General features: G+C 41.5%; 4 protein-coding genes across 6 annotated transcripts; 2 read left to right on the forward strand and 2 right to left on the reverse strand.

Moving 5' to 3' along the window:
• Nucleotides 1-13,445: 13,445 nt before the first annotated feature.
• LOC122027983 (pectinesterase-like) lies at nt 13,446-15,207 on the reverse strand. The gene is made up of 2 exons (XM_042586996.1): nt 14,238-15,207; nt 13,446-14,140 (listed from the first exon to the last, which is right to left on the reverse strand). The coding sequence occupies exons 1-2, from the start codon at nt 15,205-15,207 to the stop codon at nt 13,446-13,448; spliced, it is 1,665 nt and encodes a 554-aa protein (XP_042442930.1).
• A 2,103-nt stretch (nt 15,208-17,310) lies between these two features.
• Nucleotides 17,311-21,604, forward strand: LOC122027595 (shikimate kinase 3, chloroplastic-like). Of its 3 annotated transcripts, XM_042586585.1 has the most exons (10): nt 17,311-17,760; nt 18,942-18,988; nt 19,094-19,148; nt 19,253-19,325; nt 19,445-19,532; nt 19,730-19,812; nt 19,890-20,019; nt 21,058-21,136; nt 21,243-21,307; nt 21,405-21,604. In XM_042586585.1, exons 1-10 carry the CDS (start codon nt 17,547-17,549, stop codon nt 21,468-21,470), a joined length of 900 nt encoding a protein of 299 aa, XP_042442519.1. In that variant the 5' UTR covers nt 17,311-17,546; the 3' UTR covers nt 21,471-21,604. The 3 variants fall into 3 exon arrangements, with proteins under 3 accessions (XP_042442519.1, XP_042442516.1, XP_042442517.1); XM_042586582.1 differs by having other exon boundaries at nt 21,243-21,604; XM_042586583.1 differs by having other exon boundaries at nt 18,948-18,988; nt 21,243-21,604.
• Nucleotides 21,605-21,891: 287 nt separating this feature from the next.
• LOC122027804 (protein MIZU-KUSSEI 1-like) lies at nt 21,892-22,862 on the reverse strand. Its single transcript, XM_042586812.1, has one exon. It carries the CDS (start codon nt 22,808-22,810, stop codon nt 22,049-22,051), a length of 762 nt encoding a protein of 253 aa, XP_042442746.1. The 5' UTR covers nt 22,811-22,862; the 3' UTR covers nt 21,892-22,048.
• Nucleotides 22,863-23,082: 220 nt separating this feature from the next.
• On the forward strand, nt 23,083-26,376 carry LOC122027803 (putative glycerol-3-phosphate transporter 5). Its single transcript, XM_042586811.1, has 2 exons — nt 23,083-24,053; nt 25,360-26,376. The coding sequence occupies exons 1-2, from the start codon at nt 23,126-23,128 to the stop codon at nt 25,887-25,889; spliced, it is 1,458 nt and encodes a 485-aa protein (XP_042442745.1). The 5' UTR covers nt 23,083-23,125; the 3' UTR covers nt 25,890-26,376.
• Nucleotides 26,377-26,918: the final 542 nt, after the last annotated feature.

Below are 26,918 nucleotides of genomic sequence, written 5' to 3' on the forward strand. Positions count from 1 at the left end.
ACTTTGGTTTAGTTCCTGAAAGGCATCTCAGAAGATTGCCAGTCTATGATTCGCCACCTCAGTTTGACCATCTATTTGAGGGTGGTAAGCATTGCTAAAATTTAATTGCGTCCCCAATTTCTCCTATAAGCTCTTCCAGAAATGACTGATGAATTTGGTATCTCGATTTGAAGTCATGGACTGAAGAATGCCATATAAACGCATGATCTCTTTGAAGTGAAGATGGGTAATCCGAGTAGCATTCATAGTCTTCCTGCAAGCTACGAAATAGGCCATCTTTGAGAATCTGTCAATGACAACAAGTTCAAAGTCTTTGGTTCGTTGGGTGCTGAGCCGATAATCCCAATATGAAATCCATACTGACATCAAGCCAAGGATCTTTAAGAATGGGTAGGGGAGTGTACTGTTGGTGTAGTTAGCACTGACAGTCTAACTCAAGTTTTAATGAATAACAAGTAAGTTAAGTTAGTTTCATAGTGATCTAACACTTTGACAAAGTGTGCAGGACAAGTCCAGCTAGATCAACGGGTCGACCTGATAGCTGGCACGAAGCCCAGACTGGTTGACGGACTGACCGGATGTCTGGCATGAAGTCCAGCTAGGTCAACAGGTTGACCTAATAGCTGGCACGAAACCCAGACTGGTCGACGGGCTGACCGGATGTCTTGCACGAAGTCCAGCTAGGTCGACGAGCTGACCTGACAGCTGACACGAAGTCCAGATGGGTCGACGGGCTGACCGGACGTCTGGAAGGTAAGTTAAGGTAAGTCATTGGAGGGGAGTGACTTGATGAGGACGCGTTCCCAGTTAGAGAACTTAGTTGCCAATCCAACTTAGAACAATTTCGGAACTCTAAGTTGAGATATTGACTAGATTCCGGTCTCGGTGAGACGGAATCTAATTACTACTCTTCTTCTATTGTGCTAACTTATGTTTTGCAGGGTAGTTTAAACTATTATTTTACCTCAGACTAACTCTTTCTTGTAGGAGAAGGACTTTCTGGAGAAAGGTGGTCCTAGCGCCCGGAGGCAAAAATCTATCTTGTCGTCACGGGGAGCGCGCTGATTGGCCGGACCTACGTCACGGTCCGTGCGCCCAGAAGAGATCTAGGCGCCCAGAACATCCTATATAAGGAGGATGAGCCCTGAAGCAAAGAAAACAACGACATCTGCTCTACTGTGTTGTGCCCCTGCAACGCTGCAAAGCTTCTCCGACAACGTGCTCTTTTTCCTTTTCTCTATTGTTGTCGGTATTTCTTATCTAAAGTTCTTGTACTCAAATTTGTAATCTTTTACGAACTATTAGTGGTTGCCCAACGAAAGCACTCAACGAGTGAGAACGTTGGAGTAGAAGTCGACCAAGGCTCCGAACCAAGTAAATTGATTTGTGTTAGCATTGTTTTCATTTTTCCGTTGCATACTCGCTTAAAATTTCTCGATCGATATTCACCCCCCCTCTATCGAACATGTACAAGCCTGCATTGGTTAGAATCCCCTTAGACCGCTGACATACAAAACATCGATCAAAAAAGTGAGTCACATCGCTGGTCAACTTAGGCAAATAGAAATTGGCAGAGATGAGAGCAAACATCTTATCACGTCCAAAGTGCCCCTCATTATGAAGCTCACTCATAATCTGCTACCTTAGAGAGCATTTTAGAATACACAATTGCAACCTACGAAACAAATAACCATTATACAAAATAAAATCATGTCGGTAACCATTATTTACGTCTAGGAATATCCTTCCGAATGATGGGTCAGTTGCATACATATCTAGAAAAATCTCAAAGCCCACAACACTAGTACTCATGGTGGTGAGTGATGAAGAATGCTGACTCAGAGCATCTGCGACATGGTTCAAACTTCTAGCTTGGTGTCTTAGTGTAAAGGTGAACTCTTGTAAGTAAGTCATCCACTTGGCATGTCGCCTACTCTGCTTGTGTTGACCATTGATAAACTTTAATGCTTCATGATTAGTAAACAGGATGAATTCCTTCTATTCTATGTGGTGTTGCCAATGCTTCAAAGACAGCATAATGACATAGAACTCCAAGTCGTAGGTAGAATAGTTTTTCTTAGATCCGGAGAGCTTCTCGCTGAAGAAAGTAACTGGTCGCCCAAATTGACTCAAAACACCCCCGATACCTATGTCGGATGTATCACAGTTGACCTCAAATAATCTGTTAAAATCAAGAAAGACTTGAACTAGTGCTTCAGTCATCCTTTGGTTGACTAGTTGAAAACTAGCATATGCTTCTTCATACCACTTGAAATTAGGGGTGAGCAGTCAACCCGCCAAACCAGCCAACTTACTCATACTGACCCAAATCGAACTGAAGAAAACTACCGAAGAGAGGGTCGGATGTAGGGTCATGATATTATATTATCTGATCTAGTAGGGTCGAATAATTTTTTACCCAAATAATCGAATCGACCCAATCCGCGATCACCCTGACTTGTAACAGCTACCACCAATAAGTTGCTACACGTTGTATCAGCTATTAGTACCGATTAGCTACACGTTGAGGCTATGGGATTAGCCTAACTTACATGTGGTATTGTAAGTGTTATTGTGGTATTGTCAAACATCAAAAAGGGGGAGATTGTTGGTGCAACATCCCTCAGGTCAAGGTTGACCTGGTTGACCAAGCTGAGTCTTGGTTTGGGTTTAGATGTTTGACAATAAGATATTGATTGAAGAAGAGTCAAGTAGGTCAAGGATGACCGGATACTTGATTGGGAAGTCCTAACTGGGATGTTAGGCAGGAGGAAAATCCTGGTGAGTGAAGCCAGGTGAAAGACCTAGTGAGTGAAGCTAGGCAATTGGGAAGTCCTAGTGAGTGAAGCTAGGCAGGAGAAAAATCCTGGTGAGTGAAGCCAGGTGAAAGACCTAGTGAGTGAATCTAGGCAATTGGGAAAGTCCTGGTGAGTGAAGCCAGGCAAGAGAAATCCAGATGGGTCAAGATTGACCAGACATCTGGTGAGAGTCCAAGTAGGTCAAAGGGATTGACCGGATACTTGGCATGAGGAAGAAAAGTCCAAGTAGGTCTTAGGGAGTGACCGGATACTTGGCAAGAAGAGAAAAGTCCAAGTGGGTCAAAGGGATTGACCAGACACTTGGTGAGAGAGTCCTAGCTGGTCAAGGGTGACCGGATGCTAGGTCTTATGTACCAACAAGTCATTGTTGACTAGATGTTGGTTTAGGGGGCTTTGGGCTTGGTTTTGGGCAAAAACCAAGGTTTGGATTGATCCGTGGATTGATCCAAAGCATCCTGGATCGATCAGGAGGGTTTGATCGATCGGTGGATCGATCCAGAAGATCTGGATCGATCCACCGATCGATCCGGTGAGTCCCAGCGAAACCTCTCCGGATCGATCCGTGGATCGATTCAGAGGTCCCAATCGATCGGTGGATCGATTGGGGGCCCTCGATAAGTCTTTGGATCGATCCGTGGATCGATCCAAAAGTTTTTCCAGAGCAGGCGCCGGATCGATCCGTGGATCGATCCAGCCTCCCAATCGATTGGGAGCAATCCAATCGATTGGGATTCGACCGTTGGCGTCGTTTATAGCTGTTGGCGTGCGATTTCTTCAGCAGAACTTCACCGATTCATTCCAGATTCAACACAGCTCCTCCCCAGCACTCTCTAAGCTCCTCACCGCCAGTTCTTGAAGGTTCTTGGAGGTTCATCCAAGTCAAGAGGCGAGTACAAGAAGAAGAAGAAGCTAGGGTTTTGCATTTCTTGTAAGCTTTTGCTTATTCTTTACTACCCTTTCTTCTTCTTGTACTGAGAGTCTTGTAGGGCTTCTCCGCCCTCGGTAGTTACCGAAAAGGAGTGTTTTCATAGTGGAGGGTGCGTGCGTGGTGTGGATCTTTGGATTAGTCATCTCCGTTGGAGGTGGATACCAAGTAAACTCCTAGTGTTAGCGTGTTTGTGTTTGTTTATGTATTTTCCACTGCGCATTCTTGAAGAAACAAGCAACACCGAGCAACGAGCACGCGACGAGCTATTCACCCCCCCCCCCCTCTAGCTACTTTTGGTCCTAACAAGTGGTATCAGAGCGAGGCCGCTCTTCACCGGAATCATCGCCGGAAGGGTCAAGCATAAATAAGAAAAGCTAGAGGGTGAAGAAATTGGAGCAAATTTTTCAAGTTCAAGACTTTATCAAGCTCAACTTCAAGATGCAATTCCAAGATGGGCTTGGATTTGACACAAGGGTGGCTCCACCATACACTTCTACGAGTTTCGATTCTTGGAAATCAAGAATCGAAAATTTTCTTATGATGAAGATAGAGCAATGGTTTGCTCTAATGGAAGGCTTCAAGGCTCCAAGAAATTCAAAGGGCAAAGTTCTAAAGAAAAGCAAATGGAGCCCGGAGCAAGTCCAAAGGTGCGAGGCAAATGACAAAGTGACCAAGCTTTTGGTCAATTTATTGCCAAGCACCATCCTTTGCAAAATTGGAGAGTTTGAAGATGCAAAGGAGCTATGGAGCAAATTGGCCAAGCTTCATGAAGAGATCCCCTCCACTGTACAAGATTATGAAGAATCCAGAGGGTGACTCTTTGGAGCAAGACCAAGAGGAGGACTCCGAGGTTGAGAGATGCTCAACCTCCGAAGAAGAGGAAATCCAAGAAGCTTCATCCTCAAGGGAATGCAACGAAGGGAACAAGGAGGGAGCATACTCCTTGTTTCAAGTTCAAGATGATGAAGCCTCCACCTCTAGGATTGAGGGGGAGCAATCCTTGGTGACGCCGGATCAAGAAGAAGGAGAAGCTTCTACATCCGGGCCAAGTGAAGAAGAAGAAGATGGTGCCACCTCCGAAATTCAAGAAATATCAAATGGAGGAGCAAGTGCCATCCCTACACAAGAAGGTATAAACATTTCAATTAATAATAAAAATCATATCATATGCTTTAAATGTAGGGAACATGGGCATTACAAAAGTAAATGCCCTAAATTGGCCAAGAAGAAGGGCCAAGTGGCACAAAAGGGCAAGGTTAAGCCAAAGGAGACCACTCCCGGAACAAAGAAGAGCAAGGAGCATATCATATGCTTCTCTTGCAATCAAAAGGGGCATTACCGGAGTCAATGCCTCAAGGGGAAGAAGATGGTCAAGGCTCAAGGAGGCATTAGTCAAGGGGGAGCCTCCAAGGTAAAAAGGAAGGTATCTTTTATTGAGCCTATTCCCTCGCATTATGGTAAAAAGCATGATAGTTCTAATTTTTATCATTTTAATGCAATTTATCATAAGAATAGGAAGCATGAGGGCATTAAGGAAAAGCATGTGGCCCTACATACCAAATCTACTACCCCTAAGGCTAGAAAGGTAGATAGAGATTTGGGCAAGAACACTAAGGATAATATATACAAGCCTAGAAACAAAAATGCTCATGAGTGTAATGAAAAATCAAAATCTAAGGATTTAATGATAGAAAATCAAGTCTTGAGGTCAAGACTTGACAAACTAGAAAAGACCCTAAAAAGGATGGAGAATATCCTTAAAGGGCAAAATGAGCAAAATCTAGGTTTAGGACAACAAGGGTCATCCAAGGGCCATAGAGGTTTGGGATACAAACCTAAAATCAAAAAGGATGTACCTACTTACCATAGGGTTCCATATAGCTATGGAACCAACCCTAAGTCTAGAAGTCAAGTCAAGGATACAAGGGAAGTCATCCCTAGAAGTATCTTTGCAACAACAAATGTGACTAAGACTTCTAAGAAGTCTAAGAAAGTCACTAACAAGGTCACAAGGGAGGCTATCCCTAGAGTTGACCTAGAAAAAGTGACCAAGGCTTCTAAGAAGTCAAACGAGGTCACTAGAAAGGTATCTAGGGAAGTTATCCCTAGTGAATACTTAGAGCATCCAAGGAGCACCAATAGGTTTTGGGTTCCTAGGAGCATCTTCTCTACCCCATAGATGGGTTAGAGAGTGTCAACTCTAAGAAGAAGGGTAGTTAACCCAACTTTGAAGAAATTGACACTCAAGGAGCATTTTCAAGGTTATTCTTAACCTTTGAAAATGAAGTGGATTTATGTTTACTCTTGGGAAGAGTAAAATGTGTCACAATTTGATAAATTGGATGATATTTTAAGTGACACAAATTGGAAAAAGTTAAATGTGCCTAATGGTTGAAAAATTGATTTTATCTTAAAATGGCACATATTGAGAAATCATAAGAACTACCAAGTTGGGATTTTGGTATGTTCTTAGAAAATTAAAGGAAATTGAAGCCTTATGTTGAAGTGCTACTCTTGTGGAAAAATGAAATATGCCAACATTTGAGGATATGCTTAATTTCGACTGGCATAAATTAATCAAGGGAATTAGAAATGCCAATTTAGGCTTTGGCATTTTCTTGAAGCACTTTAGGACAATCTAGGTTTAAGTTGTAAGTTTAGCTAAGGTTTTAAGGATACTTAGATAGTTAATCTAGGTATATTTTATTTATGCTAAATCTTGCCATGATTGTTTGCCCATCATATGTCATGACATCATGTTTATTTTTGCGTTCATGTTTTATTATGAAAAATCCAAAAATACCATGTCATGACATTCATACATCATGTAATTATAGGATATTTTCTTTTGAAAATTATTTCTTTTTGATGTATGCCATAACATTATCATGCATTAAGTTTAATTCCTTGTAATTAAGGACAAAAGGCATTTAACAACACTTATTAACAAGTGACATCCTAGGTGGGTGTCTAATATCTCCAAAATGCCTAGATAGATATGCATGATCCCTAGATTAGGGCAAAACCAAAATCTACATCTCACAAAGACCTATAAGATGACTTGTATGTGTTTTTAGTACACATTAGATACAAGTGAGATGTTATGATGATGAACAAAACTCAAGATGTTGATTTAGTGCATTCTTTTGAGTTTTAGGTTCATCAAAACACATAGTTATGTATTTTCTCATCATTGGGAAAGCTAATGTACGAGTCATGTGCATTATGCCCAAGGAACATGATGGGATATTGGTTTTGAAAATGTTTTTAAAATATTTTTGGAAAACCTTGGTGAAGACTATCTTTTGATAGTAATCACCATTGAATAGTTAGACACAAACTTGAAGAAAACGCTAAAGTTTTTGCAAGTTTTCAAGTTTGTGTCAATCTTTGAAAATATGAAGTATTTTTATAGAAAACTATTTTTCCATGATTAAGTATGCCCTAAATAATGTCTATACGAAATTTCATGATTTTTGGATTTTTGTAGAATTTTCTAGGGGTTTCTGAAGTTGGCTGAATTTGAAATTCAGCAACTATCAGAGGCTCCGATCGATCCATGGATCGATTGGAGTGCCTGAATCGATCCGTGGATCGATTCAGAAGGCAACTCTTGCGAGCAGAAGCTCGCTGGATCGATCAGCCGATCGATCCTGAATCGATCAGTGGATCGATTCAAATAGGTTGAATCGATTGGAACCCAACTCCAATCGATCCAGGACGCTGATTTTGGCTGGGAAGGTCTGATTTCAGCACTCTAAACCTATTTTAGTCTAGGTAACCATTCCAAACCCCTAAAAATATATTTGTATACATAAAACGGGTGTTTTCGTGTGGAAAACAAGGATGGATTGGTTAAGGAAGGCTAAGTTGAAGTTTAGGTTGAGGTTTGTTTCAAATTTTGAATATTTGAACCTCAAAACTTCTAAATTTGGGTTTCCTAAAGGTTTAGGGATTCCAAGTCATTGTTGGTGCAATGACAGAAGTTACCACCATGTCTTTAGGGGGAGGGACTCTTTAAAGGCATGAAAATTATTTTTCATGAACCTTGGAAGGTGGTTAACCTTCTTTAAAGAAAATGCTCATGGATGAGCTTTTGAACTTAAAATGGGGAGTGGATATCCTCATTATTTCAAGTGGGAACTCAAGAGGTTAGAAAATGCTCAAGGTTGGGTATTTGTCTACATTGAGGAAGAAGTTAAGGATAAATGAAGGGTATGAGACCTTCATTATCGTGTTGGTTCAACGAGTGAAGTTGTAACCAATGATGAGCAACTCTTCAGGGGGAGAGTTTTCAACAAATGGATTTGTTGAAGTGTGCCCAAAGAGGGGGCATAGGTTGATGTGTGCCAATAGGGGGAGAATGAAAAGACGTGTGAAAGGGAGTAAGTTAGGCTTTCATTATCTAAGAGGGAGGTTGCCCTCTTAGGGGGAGAATGAAGAGCTTAACTTATGCTTTCATTACCTAGTGGCATGAAGAATGAGGCTATGGGATTAGCCTAACTTACATGTGGTATTGTAAGTATTATTGTGGTATTGTCAAACATCAAAAAGGGGGAGATTGTTGGTGCAACATCCCTCAGGTCAAGGTTGACCTAGTTGACCAAGCTGAGTCTTGGTTTGGGTTTAGATGTTTGACAATAAGATATTGATTGAAGAAGAGTCAAGTAGGTCAAGGATGACCGGATACTTGATTGGGAAGTCCTAACTGGGATGTTAGGCAGGAGGAAAATCCTGGTGAGTGAAGCCAGGTGAAAGACCTAGTGAGTGAAGCTAGGCAATTGGGAAGTCCTAGTGAGTGAAGCTAGGCAGGAGAAAAATCCTGGTGAGTGAAGCCAGGTGAAAGACCTAGTGAGTGAAGCTAGGCAATTGGGAAAGTCCTGGTGAGTGAAGCCAGGCAAGAGAAATCCAGATGGGTCAAGGTTGACCAGACATCTGGTGAGAGTCCAAGTAGGTCAAAGGGATTGACCGGATACTTGGCACGAGAAAGAAAAGTCCAAGTAGGTCAGAGGGACTGACCGGATACTTGGCAAGAAGAGAAAAGTCCAAGTGGGTCAAAGGGATTGACCAGACACTTGGTGAGAGAGTCCTAGCTGGTCAAGGGTGACCGGATGCTAGGTCTTATGTACCAACAAGTCATGGTTGACTAGATGTTGGTTTAGGGGGCTTTGGGCTTGGTTTTGGGCAAAAACCAAGGTTTGGATTGATCCGTGGATTGATCCAGCAGGTTTGGATTGATCCGTGGATTGATCCAGCAGGTTTGGATCGATCAGTGGATCGATCCAGAAGATCTGGATCGATCCACCGATCGATCCGGTGAGTCCCCACGAACAGAACCTCTCTGGATCGATCCGTGGATCGATCCAGAGGTCCCAATCGATCAGTGGATCGATTGGGACGCTGCTGCTTCGCGCGATAAGTGCTGGATCGATCCGTGGATCGATCCAAAAGTTTTTCCAGAGCACAGAGGCGCTCTGGATCGATCCGTGGATCGATCCAAAGCCTCCCCAATCGATTGGGAGCAATCCAATCGATTGGGATTCGACCGTTGGCGTCGTTTATAGCTGTTGGCGTGCGATTTCTTCAGCAGAACTTCACCGATTCATTCCAGATTCAACACAGCTCCTCCCCAGCACTCTCTAAGCTCCTCACCGCCAGTTCTTGAAGGTTCTTGGAGGTTCATCCAAGTCAAGAGGCGAGTTGCAACGAGAAGAAGAAGAAGCTAGGGTTTTTACTGCATTTCTTGTAAGCTTTTGCTTATTCTTTACTACCCTTTCTTCTTCTTGTACTGAGAGTCTTGTAGGGCTTCTCCGCCCTCGGTAGTTACCGAAAAGGAGTGTTTTCATAGTGGAGGGTGCGTGCGTGGTGTGGATCCTTGGATTAGTCATCTCCGTTGGAGGTGGATACCAAGTAAACTCCTAGTGTTAGCGTGTTTGTGTTTGTTTATGTATTTTCCACTGCGCATTCTTGAAGAAACAAGCAACACCGAGCAACGAGCACGCGACGAGCTATTCACCCCCCCTCTAGCTACTTTTGGTCCTAACACAATAGACATAATAAAGACGAGGAAAGTTACCAATATAGTAAAGAAGGCGTATTTCTTCTTATTTACAAATAAACACTCTGTTTTCAACTTTTCGAAGACAACATAGAGATGATCTAAGTGTGATTTCAATGTCGGACTGTAAATGAGGATGTCGTCAAAGTATATCACCAAGGACCACAAGATCTGATATATAAATCTTATGAAACTATTGGGCACATTGGACAGTCCAAAAACTATGACCATCCACTTATATAGCCCATGTTGCATCTTTATATACCACAAGATCTGACATATTTTCAATGTCTTCCATTCATCACAAGGCTTTATTCTGATCTGGTGGTATCTACTTTTAAGGTAAATTTTTAAAAAATCTTAGAATCGGATAGCTGATCCAACATGTCATCCAAGTAGGGAATTGGAAACTTGTACTTCATTGTACTCTTGTTGATGGCTCTGTTATCGACACACATACGCCACGAGCCATCCTTCTTCAGTACTAGGGCAAGTACTGCACAGGGGCTTATGCTCTCTTGAATGTGTCCCTTTTCCAGGAACTCTACCACTTGATGTTACAATTCTTCTGCTTCCTTTGGGCTAAGGAGATAAGATGGTAGATTAGGCAAACTCGTCCCTAGAACAAGGTCAATATGATGTTTGATAACTCACATCGGCGGTAGCCTAGAAGGAAGATCCTTTGACATTAACTCATTAAAATTTGCTAGCAGCTGTTGTACTTCGATTGTAACTCTACGTCCATGGTCGGAGCAATGCTTTGGCATGGTAGCAAAGCATATACAACTCCTTGCTCTACTTCATCGAAAAACCTGGATATAAAAAGCAGATTAGTATTTTTAGCTATCAGAATTGAAGTAGTTCTTTCTTGCCGCAGCGCTAACACAATTTATTTCCCTTTGACGTTAAGGGTATAGGTTTTCTTCCACCCATCATGAACAACTCTGCGATCATACTGCTAAGGTCGTCCCAACAATACATGACATGCATCCATGACCACCAAATCACACCAAGAACTATTAAAATATTTGCCAATTGAAAAGGAAACGAGACATCACCGGTCTACTATTACCTTGCTTTCTTTATTCAGCTAAGATAACTTATAGGATTAGGATGACGGTATATCTTCAGTTGTAATTTTTAGACAGTCTCTACAGATATTACAGTCTGACAACTGCCACTGTCGATAATCATCGTATAAACTTTATCCGCGATGGTGCAAGTATTATGAAAAATATTGTTCTCTACCAATCGTCCCCCGAATCATCCTTGGGATTTAGCAAACTCTTACGAACGACAAAAGTCTCATGACCATTGCCATAAATCACTTCGTCAGATGATTCATATATTGGATCGCCAATTGCTATTGTATCTTCTATCACTTCTTTCTCGATCAATAAGTTTTTACCCTTTGGATTAATAGAAGAGGGCTTCTTACATTGGTGTGTCATATGTCCTTATTCACCACATTGATAACATCTGATAGGGGCTTTAGAGTAAACCTGTGGTGGTCGTTGCGATGGTTGCTACTGTGGCTGCTGTTGTGAAGGACGAGAATTTTGAAAGCGAGTTGATTGATTGTTCTGGTCGCCTCTCTCCACTGATTTCCTATTTTGTTGCTTTTCAGCTGCTAGTGCACGTTGAAAGACCTATAACACCGTTGAGAGTGAATGAAGACTGAGGGCATCTTGCAAGGCCAAGCATAGACCCCCTAAGTAACATGCCACCCACTGCTCCTCCATCTCAGATAGGTCATTTAGGGCCACTAGCTGGAAAACTCTTTTGTATATTCATCGACTGATCTTGCGCCCTATCTTAATGAGTGAAGTTGCTGGAACAAAGTTTAGGTGTAGGCGAAGGGAAGGAAGTGTTCTTTCATATTTTTCATTATATCTTCCTAGATAGTAATTTAGGATTTACCTTGTTTGTCCCAAGAGTGCCGCATCTATTCCCACGATGCTGATACTCGCCCTTTGAGTCTGATGGCAATTAACTTCACTTTCATCCAATCTATAACTCGTTTGTAATCAAAGATTCACTCTACTTCGTTGATCCAGTCAATGAAGTCTTCTGCTCGCAACAAACTAGAAAATTCAAGCAGATCCTGAAATTCAAAGTCTCCAACAAGCTCCTATGGTCTATGACATTCCTAAGGTGAGTCTCGTCGATGATATGGGTTCTCAAACGAAGACTCAGATCCACGATTTGAAATCTCACGATCTTCGAGATTCCACGCCGTTATATGTTGGGTTAAATCTACAACTTATCTCCGTAAATCCTTAATCATCATTATGCCCTAGACGCTATGATCACGGTGCTCAGCTTCAATTCCTCCGCCGAAGCATGCCTATTGTTGTGACTACGACCACGACGACCCGCCATTGGATTTGTTGATGACATCCACGTGCTCTGATACCAACTAACGTCGGACATGATAGCGATAATCCTATGGGCTGACGCGAAGAGAAAAATTGAGGAGGAAATAAGAAGAGGAATCTCCAAGAAGGAAACTTTTATTAAAACTTAGGGTTAATCTCTCAACATCTAAACATGACTCTTATATAAACCATAACCTAGGAATCAAATAAGGAAAGAAATTATAATTAACATATCTCAATTCTAATCTTACAAAGAAAGAAAATAGTTTTTTACCCAAAAAGGGAAGTAATTAACTTAATAATTTTAACTCAAATCTAGACGCGGATCAAGACAAATCCTCTCTAAAAAATACTAGAAATATAAAAATTATCTTAAATATCCAAAAATAAAATTACCAAAAATAATAAAAATATCCTGAAAAGGGTTTAAACGACGGAATTGGAGGCTTAAAATTTGACGGTTATGGTTTCACAAGTAACAAATGTAGGTTTTTGAATTCTGCACGTGTGACGACAGACAAAGCCTGATTCCGAGTCTCGAGTCAAAAGTTACGTGTGCTTGAAGTTTGAAGGCTTATATTGGGCTTCAACACGGGTTGAGCCTGCATCAAACGACCAAGTCGGATTTGAGGAATGTTGTCGGGGACTCATCCTTTGCTAGTTGGACCAAATGTCTAGTTTGTCCGGTTGGACAATAAGTCTGATCAGTTAGATTACTTGGCCGAAATAGTTGATCATATTATCATCGAGTGATGAAGAAGACTTGGCTCTAGAAGTTACTAACTCAACTTGGGGCTTCACTAATATTGAGTGACTCAGGATTCGATCGGCCAAGGATTAGATCGGATAATTAATCACTTGGCTGAAAGAATCGACAATGTCGTCGATCTCTTAGTACTGATAGTTCCTTGACTTTGACTTTAACCGACATACCAACCGCTCTCCTGGACTTTGACCCAACTCCGAGGGCCACCTTATGCACCGTATCACATACAAAATAATTTAATGTTAACTATAATATAAATAAACCACACCTGAAAAATGTAATTTATGCTCGTCTTACGGTGGTAGGTAAAATAATATCTTAAGATTCAGGTGTAGTTTTTAGAATCAGAACATGAATAAAAAAAATGTGCTTCATTAAATCAAAGAATATTTTCATTGAATCTATTGATTGGGCTCAGCTCGTATACATTTTCACAAATTGCACCATCTTTTTCTTCTCCAATTCGCTTCTCTAGAAATTCCACATTGGAATTTACTTAGAACTTAAGGCCGCTGAGGAAGGTAATGCCGGTGTAAGGGATCCACTGGTTGCCCTGGATGAAGTTGTTCACCGTGAATTGTTGGGCGGTTTGCTTGTTGATGACGCGGTATCCTTTCCACTTGACACGGCCACTGGTTCCGGCGCCGGGACCGCGGTTGCCGTACTCGGCGTAGTACAGGGTGTCAAGGTATAGATTCCCGTCCCATGGCATCCACCCTTCGGGGCGTATCAGGTCGCCGATGGTGGACTCTATCACGACGGTGAAGGCGTAGGCCTTCCATGGGCGGCCGAGGTAGCTGGGGATCTTCAACCGGTCGGGGAAGAGCTTCTGGTCGGGGACGATGCGGCAATCCTGGATGACGAGGCCGGTGGCTTCCCTGGCTTCCGTGCGCCCGTGCGCCGTCACGATGTTCTGCTGGTTGTCCATGGGGCGGCGCACGACCATGAGGCAGTTCTGGAAGACGGCGGCGGAGTCGCCGAAGATGAAATCGACGGTGCCGGAGATGACGCAGTTACGGTAGAACTGGCGGTGGGCGTGCACGTAGAGCGTGTCCTGGTACCCGTCCATTCGGCAGTTGAAGAAGGCCGCCATGTCGGACTGCACGCGGAGCGCCACCGCTTGGTGCTTTATGGCGCCGGCGGTGTTGCTGAATCCCATCGACTTGGCGATAAAGCCCTGTCCCACCACAGCTGCAGCATATATATATATATATATATATTTATTTATAAGTGAAATTAATCATTACTTAATTCATCAGCATCAAATCGAGGGCTAATTAATTTGTACCAAATGTGGCCGTGTTGATAGTGCCGACGCCGTCGACGAAGTTCTTGCTCCCTGTCACGATCGTCTTTCTTGGCCCATCTCCGTACATTAAGACTTGGTTCATGTCCTTGGTCACCATCACGTACTCCTTGTAGACGCCGGTCTTCACGTAGATCACGTACCTCCCGGCGTACCTCTTCGGCATGGCGTTGAGGGCAGCGTTAATGGTCTTGAAGTTGCCGCTCCCGTCCTGCGCCACCACCACGTTGGGCTTCAATTGCCCCCTCGATTGCGCGGCCAAAAGCTTCCTGTCGTGCCCTGAGAACCACGTCGGGTACTTGTCGTGGTCCGACAGAAGTCGCCGTCCTGAGGTCGTGATATTGAAGCTGTTCAAGTCGAAGGACTTGAAGAGCGAGCTGAGGGCGTCGACGAAGGCGATGGCGTTGCTGGTGACTTGCTGCGCCGTAGTCAAGCCCTTCCGCATCGAGTCCTGCAGTTCCGGCTGGGTGATGCCGTCGATGCAGGTCTCCTGGTAGGTGATGACTGCGGAGAGCCAGGACTTGATGTCGTCTGTGCGCCGCGCTAAGCCATCGACGTCGTGCGACTCTGTCATGGCGGCCTGCAGCTCCTCGGTGGCGTACTCCAGCAGCGACTTGCAGTCGGCGAAGGCGTTCTTGTTGAACTCGTCGGTGGCCCCGGCGCTGACATTGTTGGCGAGGTGGAAGGCGCCGTTGACCTCGTCTATGGCTGCCTGGAAGGCGGCCTGGACGAACGCCTTGGGATCGGAGGCAGAGGAATTGACGGTGCCGACGGTGCGTATGCATACGTCGCTGTAGTCAGTCTTGGCGCAGAGTGCTTTTATGGACGTGGACGGCGATGTCTCCTCCGACGACGACTTGTGGTTGCTGTTCACCACCGTCGCGATCACGCCGATCACCGCGGCCACCAACAGGACCGCGGCGAAGGCGCCAAACACAGCCTGCTTCGCCATTTTTTTTTTTTTTTTTTTTTATTGATCAACTAACAAATTAAACTAAATTTGCGACCTTATTATCCTCTGCGTTTGATGATTTATTGATGAATTAAAGAGAGGATTGGAAGAGTGGGAGCCGAGGCTCCTAATGATTGAGACGGCCGCTGATCTGAGGAACGAGCCATGATAAACTTTATATAGCACACGGAGAAAGCTATAAGTAATAAGTCAACGTCGAGCTACATTCATGGATCTCCTTCCGTCAAATTGATGGTAGTAATTAATTGAAAAAGTCAACCTTAAAAATATAGCCACGGTGGCTGTGGTCAACATTGTCCATGGTAAAGAATTGGGGAGGACCGTCCAAGTGAACATAATAATAAAGTCGAACCCTTAAAGAAAATTGATCCGGTCCAAAAAAGAAAAGATAAAAAATTAAGGGGTATTTGGTAGGCGCGTTTTCTATTTTCATTTTTTGAAAAACGGGTGTTTTCTGAAAAACGGTATTTAGTTTGCGTTTTTTGTGCGCGTTTTCTAAAAATTTTGCTATCGTTTTCTAGAAAAACAGAGAATGACAAAAAGTCATTTTTTGTTTTCTAGAAAACGCGCGTTTTCTAGAAAATAAAAATAAAAACGGTGCAAACCAAACATACCCTAAGGGTGTGATATTTTCATTGACCATCAATAGATTCCATTTGGATTTATAATACAAATTATATTAGTGCCGAGTTAGAAAAGGGGTCCCCGAGTATCGGTCAAATCAGTCACCGACGATGAAATATGAGACGGGGTAACAAGAAGACTGTAGCACAAATAATGAATATCGTATACCTCCGTCAATACTTGGATCCCCTTTATATAGAGTTTCTGTAACGCACGTGCACACATCTTAAGACGAGCACGTTTCTCAACATTGTCCATGGTAAAGAATTAGAGAAGACCATTCAAATGAACATAATAATAAAATCGAAACCCCCTAGGGTTGTAAACAAGAGTCAAGTCAAATTTTAAAGTGTTCAAGTTTATTTGATAAGATAATCAAGTCGAGTTGAGTCGAGTTTAAAATGAATCAAGCTTTTGAAATGAGTAGTTAAGCTTGACTTGGTTTATTTTTATGAGCTTGAGTTTGTTTGAAGCTTGGCTTGAGCTTAGTTTGTTTAGATGTTGTCAAACTCTCAATTCAAGCTTGGCTTGAGCTTGGTTCGAACTTGGCTTGAGTTTGGTTCGAACTTGGTTCATTTATATATTATCAAGCACTCAATTCAAACTTGTTTGATTAGTTATTGAGTTTGATAATTTAAATTTATTTATTTATTTTTATTTTATTATTTATTTAGCATATTCACAATAGTTTTATTAATGAATATGGTTCGTGAACATTATTCATGAACAATGTTCACGAACGTTAACGAGTTGAACACATATATGTTCAAATTGATTTATTTAGTTTAATGAGCTGTTCAAACTTATTTATTTAATTAATCTTATATATATTGAACGAACATAAATAAGATCTTATCAAATTGAACAGTAAACTTATTCATTTAACATAATTATTGCCATATATGGAGAAGAGTTCCATCAAATATCTTAACCCACCTAACACTAGAATCAAACTGATTATTTATTAATTAAATAACTATTCATTTATAAAACAGGAAATTTTCACTTTTATACGGGTGACACTAAATCAATCCGACGTGGCAACACGTATTACCAATTAAACAATTAATATCGCATTAATTACTGATCTAATCTTGATGGTTCAATTGGAGTTTTATTTATTTATTGGTAATTCGACGGTCAACTCAGCAACCCTCGCCAACCCCTCGCTGCACGCGCCATGGTGGGTGGCACACGTGATCAAGTCCATCCCACCTTCCTAACATTAATTTACCAAAACACCCCTCTTCAATTTCTGCTATATTTAAAACAAAGTTTCAGTTTCGAAATTACTTAATTCCTACTTCTAATGATAAAAAATAAAATAAAAATATTCAAAGTTTTCCAATTATTCTTTGCGCTATTAAATATTTACTAAACGAGAAAATATATTGATTTAGTTGGGGTGTTATGGTAAATTAACATGGTCGCATCCACTTCTGAAGTCCAGCCACACCAACCCCTTTCGTGTCTTTACAAAACCGGAGGATATCCAGCGCCACCTGTCCGCTGCTTCTTCATTGCCGGCGTGTACCTACCCCTGCCCTGACTGCTTCCCGTTGGGTTCCCTCTTTCAAATCCTCGCTTCCATCTTCCGTCAACCACGGCTTGGTGTAGTCGCCGACCGCTGATCTGTTAGGGAGGCCGATCTTGGCCTCTGGTGATCTGTAGTGGGTGAAGGCTTTTTGTTTGCAATGGCGGCGGCGGCCGCTACGTTGAGCTTGCCTTCGTGTTCATTTGTCGGTTTGGATAAAACCGGAAGCGGTGGCTCCTTGAGGCTTACAGAGGGATTCTTTGAGCAGGGGAGGGTTCCGGCCATTAGTTTTCGGAGGCGCGAGAAACGTGACGCTTCGATCCGGTCCGGTCGGGCGGAGTTGAAGATTTCGTGTTGTTTTAAGAAAAATTCGGGTGAGTTCGTTTGGTTGAGGTTGTCGATTTGTCCATTTTTGCTAAAAGTATGGTTTCAAAGATTTTTTTTTTTGTTTCGAGGAAAAATTGCCTTTTTGGGCGTAAAGATAGGGAAAAAAGGGTTCATGAAAAAAAAAAAATCAAAATCCACAATCATAAAGTTCCAATTTTGCATTATCGTAGCTTGACGCCATGAATGAAAGAAACGATTCATTTGAATCTTCAGAAAAAATGGACAGGAAAATTGGGAATATTGGGAGCTGATTGAAATATCTGTCTTTTGATTTATCCTTTTTGTTCCTTCTCCGAAGGAGATAAGAAGCATTGGTGGTACACCGCACCCACTCTTTATTGGTTGTTATGAGACATCTCCCTTAACTGGGAGGCGTTTTCATGATCGGCTCTGAAAAATTGTTATTGTTGCTGGAAAGTAGAAGACTTGTTTTCAACATTGGCGATCCTTGAATGCCAGTGCTTGGGGGATGAGTTTCAGACCTATTGTACATTTTCATGGCCTAACTTTAGTGTTCATATCTAGTTTGTTATGTTCAATCCATCAATATAGTTCTCAGTAAGTGCTATTTTTGTATGAAAAGTTTCTCATAAACATTATTGGTCAAAGAACTTTATGTCATTTATCAAAATAGTGGTTAGACATGCTAGATTTTGCATTTTTATATTCAATGATATTATTAAATATTCTGCTAAATATTTTCATGTTTTTCTGATAGTATTAGCAAAATGTTTTGGGTGAATTATAGACTGTAAAGCTATTGAATGCTGCAAAACTATGTTCTAAGCATCCCTTCCATCCATATTATTCTTAATATAGCTCAAACCTAGAGGAGGGGAAGTAGAGTGCCATTTACTCCAAAGTGTTTTAAACTGTCTGCTGATTGCATTACAATCCAACGTGTGTATGCTTTGTCCTTCCAATTTAAAGGGCATATTCCTCATTCATTATGATCTTTATTGTTCTGTTTGATGAAGACCTTGTTGAAACCTTCTTTTGATCTTTAGATGACCAATTTTCTCATTTACCAATATGTGATCTATGCTAAAAATTTGGTTTCAAAGAATTACAGATAGTTCTTACTTTGTTTCTCCAAGTTGATAGTTCTATCTCATATTCTTTATAGGTTCTTAATAAGTTAATTGACATCTTTTCTCTTGTAATGAAGGATCAGAGCGTTTTCATCATTCGGTTGATGCAGCATTGATACTCAAGGTAGGCAATGCTGCTTGGATATAAGCTGTAGACTAGTCTACTCTGAAAGAGAGACAAGAAATGCAAATTAGTACTTCACATCTCATAGGATGTTTTTAATTGCAGAAAAGGTCAGAAGATGTCCTCCCCTACCTAAATGGAAGATGTATCTATCTTGTTGGTCAGTTATTTTTTTAGGAAGGCATTACAACAATTTTGTTATTTTATTTAAATTGTTTGCGCCTCGAGCCCCTGTTATCAATTACTCTACATTTTTTATGACAGGAATGATGGGATCTGGGAAGAGCACAGTAGGAAAGATCTTGTCTGAAGTACTAGGTTATTCTTTTTTTGACAGGTTTGTTCATATATATAAAAGTAAAATATGCATTATCCTGGTGAACATGTATATATAAAATTTCACAATCGGCCATGTATGCGATTGTGACAAACTACAAATATTTGTTCATTTACCAGTGATAAATTGGTCGAACAAGCAGTTGGCATTTCTTCTGTTGCTCAGATATTTGAACAGCATAGTGAAACTTTCTTCCGGGATAATGAGGCAAGTTCAAGTTACCTTATGGGAAAATGGCTTACTGAATCTTTTATTATTGCTCACAACATGATAAAATTTTGGTTTACCATCTCATTAAATGGATCTCTAGAAAATTGGAAGGTTGTCCTCTGAAATAGTGATGCTGCAAGAAAGCAAGTTGTTAAGCTAGCTAGATCATCTTATTTTCACTGTCACCTTCTCAGAGTAAAGTGTTGAAGGATCTGTCTTCTATGAGTCGCTTAGTTGTTGCTACTGGTGGTGGTGCTGTGATACGGCCGATCAACTGGTAGGAGATGGATGCATGTGATAGTTATGTACGACTATTTTGAAATCAACATGAAATATTAACTTATGTAATTCCAGGAAACACATGAATCAGGGAGTCACAGCTTGGTTGGATGTTCCTTTGGAAGCTCTAGCCAAGCGAATTGCTGCTGTTGGTACTGCTTCTCGCCCTCTTCTGCATCAAGAACCTGGTGATCCCTACACTAAGGTATTCTAGTACCACCCAGAAAACTTTTACTTGCATAAAAAGTAGTTGATAGTAGGTTATGGATGTAAGTGGATGCTAATGATCTTTGTTCATTAAATGAATTTTTTTCTGTGAAACAGTGTCTCTCTCTCTTATTTTTGGTTAAAAGAAACTTGCATTATTAACTGAAGACTATCACCTTTATGAATCTTTAAACTGGCTTAGCAGTAATTTATCCAGTTGAGCTCTTTCTTCATATTCATTTGTCCTCAGAAGCAATCTAATTGTTAGTTTTCACATTTGTCTTGACTGAATACCTTCGAAATTAGTCCCAAATTTCAGATTCTTCTCTGAAATTAAATGAGAAATTTTACTGTTGAAAGGTCGGTTAAGTGGAAAAGTCAACTAATGGTGAGCCAAAGACTGTGGAACGATGAGTATAAATAGATTAAATTTGAATTTTGTAAATAAATTTTAGAAATTGAAAATTTAAGCCATGTAGTTAACTAGATTGATCCTGAATATATAAAATAAAATTTCAATATTTACAAGAATTTTAGTTGGATGGATATATATGAAATTCCTAAGTAGAGTTGTAGATATCTCTAATATCTTTCAACAAGAAAGGGATTGATGGATATATTTTCTAAAACGAAGGAACTTTTAGAGTCTCCTTGCGTTGAAATGATCATAGCACTTGTGTATATATATATATATATATATATATACTTTTAAAAATCAGTATGAACAATTAGGAAATTATATCTACAAGTATATTATTCTTAAAAAATTGTGTATACTTCCAAAAGAATTTAAGAAAAAATAAATTCAGATTGTGTAGTTTCATATAAATAGACTTTATTCAAAGATACGACTAAAGAAAACTTGCATAGAATCAAAATAATTTGTGACATATACATCTTATTTTGTGATAAAATTTTGCATGGAATTTAATGGTAAATCTAGATCTAGGTAGTTGTTACCAAATAGTTAAAAATTAAAACTATTACTACTTGATCATAGTGCCTGTTATCGATCATCTTATTGTTGCCATTGTAGGCTTTTAAGAAGCTCACTGCACTTTCAGAGCAAAGAGGTAAGGCATATGCCAATGCTCATGCAAGAGTAAGCCTTGAAGGTACGACTTTGTTAACTATACTTTGCAAACTAGGAAAAAGTTTTCCCGCCATTTTATCAATAAAAACTTATACCCTAACACATCCGGTTTAATCGACACCTTGCAGATATTGCATTAAGAAAAGGGCATGGAGATGTTTCTGCACTTACACCGACTGATATTGCACTGGAGGAATGTTTTACGATCTCATGTTCAGTTGTGCTTTTCTTTTTCCTCCAGCTTTTATTCGTTCAAAAAATATGTGAAGTATTACTGTTCTGTTTTGCAGGCACTTGTAATGATCGAACACTTTCTAACCGAAGATGCTGCCATCAGAAAGGGTCAGTTTATTTAGGGTCGGAGAGTATCTCATACATGATACATGGTTCTTTTCTGCCTTCTCTTTGTACCATTTTGAAATTTTCTCAACTGTAATGAGAATTTTTTTTCGCCAATTAATTGATAAATAAAAGCAAGATTTCAATACTGCACTAGTCCAAACAAATTAGATGCTTGAGGAAAAGTCCTGCATCTCCCCATTGTATGATTTACATCAGCAATTTAAATTTTGATTTCAGAATTCATAATCTTTTTTTATTTGAACACCATATTATCCGACGCACTGGATACTTAAAACGGTTATGTTCATTCTCAAGAAAATGTAATATTCTGATGCTGATGTATATCAATATAAGGAAGAAAACAAACTAGTTCATGTTGCATCGATATGCGTCAATTGTCGAAGATGTATGCCAATAATTAATAGAACTCAACCAAGATTAATCCAACTCCCTGAAAATTAACAATGTCACCCCGGATTAATTAATTATTTAAGTAATTGAACGAATCACCCGTAAATGCAATCAAAATAGGCAGCAATCGATCGTCGAAATGGAAGAAAAATCAATGTCTGCTGGATAATTTCCATCGCCGTCACAATCTGATGAAGAAGATGGTGAGATCGGGGCCGCTGCCGTCTTCGGGGCTCAACATGTACAGAATCTCGGTGTCCTTCGACGCGATGACGTGGTCGAAGGCGGCCCTGACGTAGGCGATGTCTTCCTCCCCCTCCGCCTTCGCCGGCATCACGCCGGCGCCCATGGACACCGCCCGCAGCGTCTCCATCACCCCCAGGTCCTCCACCGTCGCCTCCCGCCGCACCCCGTATCCGCTCCTCTTGCCGTTGCAGAACAGAGCCCACATCGGTTCCTCCAGAAGCGTCCTCGACGACGAAGACGCCGCCTTTCCGCCGTTCTTCCCGCACTCCAGAGCGATGCGCAGCATGCCGGTGCTCATCTCCCGAAGCAGAACGTGCGTCTGCAGGGAGAATTCGACGAAGAGGGAGGGCAGGCAGCGCGGGTCCTCCTGGATGGAGAAGGAGACGCGCCCCTTGCGGCAGCCGAAGAGGGTCCCCGTGACGAGGTCACGGTGCCGCCTCCCCGAATCGGTGCCCGCGAGTGGAGATGCGAAGGCGGAGCAGGCGACGCTGGGGATCTTGCATTTTGGTGTGAAGATGGGGAGGGTGCGGCAGATGGAGCGGAAGACGCGGATGACGCGGGCGGGCCGGCGGCGGTGGCGAGCGGAGGGGGCGACGAGGGAGATCGTCGACTTCTTGGGTACCCCGGCCTCAGAGGCGCCTCTGCTCGGACTGAAATGCGGTGGCATTGCAGCGGCGAGGGCGGTGGAGGCGGCCATGCAGGGAGCGAAGCGGGTGAGGCCGCGCCTCAGACCAGTTGGCGAAGTCTGAGACGGAGACGGAGACGGAGACAGAAAGGCAGAGGAGACGAGATGAGGAGGTGAATGAAAGCGAAAGGGTAGGCGTTAATCGTGACCACTGCTGACTATTTCTTACTATTTTTCGCTGATTGATTTTATGGATCCCACACAACAGATCAACGGCTGGTGAATTGGGTTGACTATTGGGTTAAAAACACACGTCAAAGTTTAATGAGTGGTTCGAGTTGGTTAAGAAAAAAACCCGATCTGATTTGGGTCGGGTTACGTTCCGCCATGGACGCGGCGAGCCACGGAGCCGTCCCTCGGCGCCACCCCCTCCTCTTCCATCAGATCTCCGTCCTCCTCCTCACCTTCTCCGCCTACGCCGCCTTCCACGCCTCCCGCAAACCCCCCAGCATCGTCAAGAGCGTCCTCGGCCCCGAGACGCCCTCCTCCGGCACCGGTGGTGGAGGATGGCCGCCCTTCGACGGCCCCAGCGGCCCCCACCGTCTCGGCGAGCTCGATCTCGCCTTCCTTTCCTTCTATGCCGTCGGCATGTACCTCGCCGGTCACGTTGCCGACCGCGTCGACCTTCGCCGCTTTCTCGCCTTGGGGATGCTCGCCAGCGGCATCGCCACGGCCGCGTTCGGCGCTGCCTATTGGTGGGGCGTCCACAGCCTGGGATTCTTCGTCGCCGTCCAGGTGGCCAGCGGGATCGTCCAGTCCATCGGCTGGCCCTGCGTCATCGCCGTCGTCGGCAACTGGTTCGGGAAGTCGCCCCGGCGTGGACTCATCATGGGCATCTGGAACTCCAATACTTCCATTGGCAACATCTTGGGATCGATCATCGCTTCCTCGGTGCTCGAATTTGGGTGGGGTTGGTCCTTCCTTTTGCCGGGATTCCTAATCGCCGCCGTCGGTGTCTTAGTTTGGATCTTCTTGGTCCCCGATCCACGAGATCTAGGGTTTGATACCGCCTTCAAGGAGGTCGAGATGAAGGAACCTGGCGTTGAACCTCTGGAAGTTTTGGATCTGGTAAATGGGGAGGAGATGGGTCTTCTTGGATCTGAGCAAACACATGAAGTGAATTCAGTGACGGCAATTGGATTCTTAGAGGCGTGGAGATTGCCTGGCGTGGCGCCGTTTGCATTCTGCCTATTCTTCTCTAAGCTCGTGGCATTCACTTTCCTCTACTGGTTGCCATTCTACATTCGCCATACTGGTATGCCAAGCATTTCTTTCTTTTTTCTATTCATAGACCATAGTCCTAGTATTGCACTTCTCTAAACCTTTATCAAATTAGGGGATAAATGACTTGGAATTTCCTTATAATGCAATTTTGGATGAACAAATCAATGGCACTTCACGATTGTACATTTGGATGCAACTGAACTTTGATTTCAAAGATCTTCATAGATTCTATATACCTGCAAATCCACATTTCCTTAAGAACATACAAATGTTTGGTAGTGAATGTGTGTGTTCTTTGTTAATGCCCAAAATAGTAGACTTGGAAGAATTTTGAGTTGTATATTTGTTTAGAACTATAGTATGCTTGCTCTCTAGGAAATACTGCTTGATGTTAAATTGTCATGGCCGAACTTGAGGATTGATGACCTAATAGTAGACTGGGTATGCCTAAGTGCATGGCTAAAATGCTCAAACTCAAGCAAATATCGATATATATATCTAGATTTATAAACCAAAGTTAATAATCTAACCATATGCAAATGCCATTATAAAACTTTACATCCTTTTTAGGACCCAACATTTAACTCACAAATCTAAATCATCATTTGTCAGGAAGTCGAGTTTATTTTAACGGAGACTTCACTATCAATAAGTATCTTTCTATTCAACCCTAAACCCTAGGAGACTAGTTTTTTCTAGCCGTGCTCTTGTTCAATGTTCTAACCCAAATCAAGCATCTGGGCAAGCCATCCTAAATTGCCCATGCCATTGCCATTAGGCCTTAATCAGGTTTTATGTAAATGTCACAATGTTTTACTTGTAAACTATTGACATATAATACTTCGTAAGTATATCATGGCTGCAGATTGAAATGCGCTTGGCCAAATTTTACTTATCATGTTTTTTTGGACAAAATAGCATGGAAAAAAAATATACTACTCATCAAGTGATATTGAAATCTTCTGTCAAACATGATATGTTTTGGAAAATGTTAATATCACATCTCATTCCATTTATGCATGATGTTTTTTACTTGGACTTGAATAGGAAGGGGAAAAAAAGAGATGAATGTTTGGTGAGGAGAGGAGGAAGTTCGTCTTTTAAATTTTCACCCAAATCATTTGGCTGAAATGGAGGGTTTTTTAGGCTATAACACACATAAGTGAAATTACTTTATTTTTTCACAGTTAGATTCAATAAATAACATGAATAGAAATGGGAAAAGATAATAAGATCCTTCGTTTTTTTGTTTCTGTTCACTTGGAATTATTTCTCTCTTTTCTCTCCAAGTGAACATGGCACGATCTACATTGATGTTGCTGTTTTTGTCATTGTAGATGTGGCCGGCAAGCATGTATCACATAAAACTGCAGGGATTCTTTCAACAATATTTGATGTTGGAGGTGTACTTGGTGGAGTATCAGCAGGAATTATGTCAGATCGGCTGAATGCTCGTGCCAGTACTTCTATATTTTTCCTCTTTTTCTCCATCCCGACACTGATTGCTTACAGATCATATGGAAGCATATCAATGCAACTCAACATCAGTTTAATGTTTCTGTCTGGATACTTTGTTAACGGCCCCTACTCACTGATAACGACTGCAGTTTCAGCAGAGTTGGGTACGCAAGATATGATTCAGGGTAACTCGCGAGCATTGGCTACTGTCACGGCAATTATTGATGGTACTGGCTCTGTCGGGGCAGCATTGGGGCCCTTGCTTACAGGATATATTTCAACTAGAGGTTGGAACAATGTCTTTCTGATGCTGATCTGCTCTACTTCTTTTGCAATTACCTTTCTGATACATCTTGCTAAAGCTGAAGTTAGGAACAAGATGAGTGAGAGAATAACCAATGGAACGTGATAGATCAAAGACAGAAGTATACTAAAAAAATATTCTCATGTTGTTTGTATTCCAATTCTTTGGCTTACTAGGAGCGTAGCTGTCCTTCGTTTGCTCCTGATAGGTTGTATTTACCTCAATCATATACCACTGGACCATTGGAGCCAGCATACTTAGTGTTTCATGGAGTGATGGTTATCTTGATTCCATTCTTCTCCCTTACAATGTTCCAAATTATCATTGATGTTTAATGTGACCGTGAATATTAGTTAAAGCTCATTGAGTTTTTGTGGTTATTGAAACTCAACAGAGCCCCAGAGGATTCGTAATTTTGAGCAGGAAGAATTTATTTACGGAAAAGTTTTTAATTATTTTTGTTTTTTGTTTTTATCCTCACACTGTATGTTATCAAATACAATAAGTTAAATACATTTATGTAATCAGATGGACAGTATTCAGCTAAACGCGGGTGGCTGTATTTAGTTAATCTTATTGATGATTTTTGGTATTTAATTCGTTTATAGTTCTTGTTGCTCTCTTTGTGCAAGTACATTACTCTTTATTTTCTCCGGTCCGTATCTTCAATTTTTGTCCTTTATTCTCGTCTTGTTTCTCTTTGTGTAATCGTGAATGTGTTGGGAATAGCGTAATCATCTTTACTACACCATATAATTACATTAATACTTGGGGCTAAAATTGCATCACAGGAGCAAGATTTGAATTCCTTAAAATTCATTTCCTTAGTGAATAAATTCCTCCAACTTAGGTTTATTCCCTAGTAGTTCCTTCAACTTAACTTAGGAGGTCGATTGATTTTATAATCTACCTCTCTTCCATAGCGAACATCAAACTCTTTCCCTCAAATGAATAGATGTTTTAATTTCATTTAATAAAAAAGTAATAATGTAGAAAAAAATAGAAGAATTAAGAAAAAGCATTAGGTTAAAAACCTCACTTAAAAAAATAAAATAGCGCCCTAATTATCAGAAATCATCAAGGGCTTCCTTATTTTATATGTTTGATATATATATATATATATATATATATATA

Source organism: Zingiber officinale, chromosome 10A, assembly GCF_018446385.1.
Source record: "Zingiber officinale cultivar Zhangliang chromosome 10A, Zo_v1.1, whole genome shotgun sequence".
Classification (NCBI taxonomy): domain Eukaryota; kingdom Viridiplantae; phylum Streptophyta; class Magnoliopsida; order Zingiberales; family Zingiberaceae; genus Zingiber; species Zingiber officinale.

What these genes read in the sequence shown, in the direction of transcription:
- LOC122027803 (XM_042586811.1), top strand. Translation starts at nt 23,126, where the DNA reads ATGGACGCGGCGAGCCACGGAGCCGTCCCTCGGCGCCACCCCCTCCTC. An exon ending in ATTCTACATTCGCCATACTG is followed by an intron (nt 24,054 to 25,359) that starts GTATGCCAAGCA and finishes TTGTCATTGTAG; the next exon opens with ATGTGGCCGGCAAGCATGTA.
- LOC122027804 (XM_042586812.1), bottom strand. Translation starts at nt 22,810, where the DNA reads ATGGCCGCCTCCACCGCCCTCGCCGCTGCAATGCCACCGCATTTCAGT.
- LOC122027595 (XM_042586582.1), top strand. Translation starts at nt 17,547, where the DNA reads ATGGCGGCGGCGGCCGCTACGTTGAGCTTGCCTTCGTGTTCATTTGTC. An exon ending in AAGATGTATCTATCTTGTTG is followed by an intron (nt 19,149 to 19,252) that starts GTCAGTTATTTT and finishes TTTTTATGACAG; the next exon opens with GAATGATGGGATCTGGGAAG. An exon ending in GTGATACGGCCGATCAACTG is followed by an intron (nt 19,813 to 19,889) that starts GTAGGAGATGGA and finishes ATGTAATTCCAG; the next exon opens with GAAACACATGAATCAGGGAG.
- LOC122027983 (XM_042586996.1), bottom strand. Translation starts at nt 15,207, where the DNA reads ATGGCGAAGCAGGCTGTGTTTGGCGCCTTCGCCGCGGTCCTGTTGGTG. An exon ending in TATCAACACGGCCACATTTG is followed by an intron (nt 14,141 to 14,237) that starts GTACAAATTAAT and finishes TATATGCTGCAG; the next exon opens with CTGTGGTGGGACAGGGCTTT.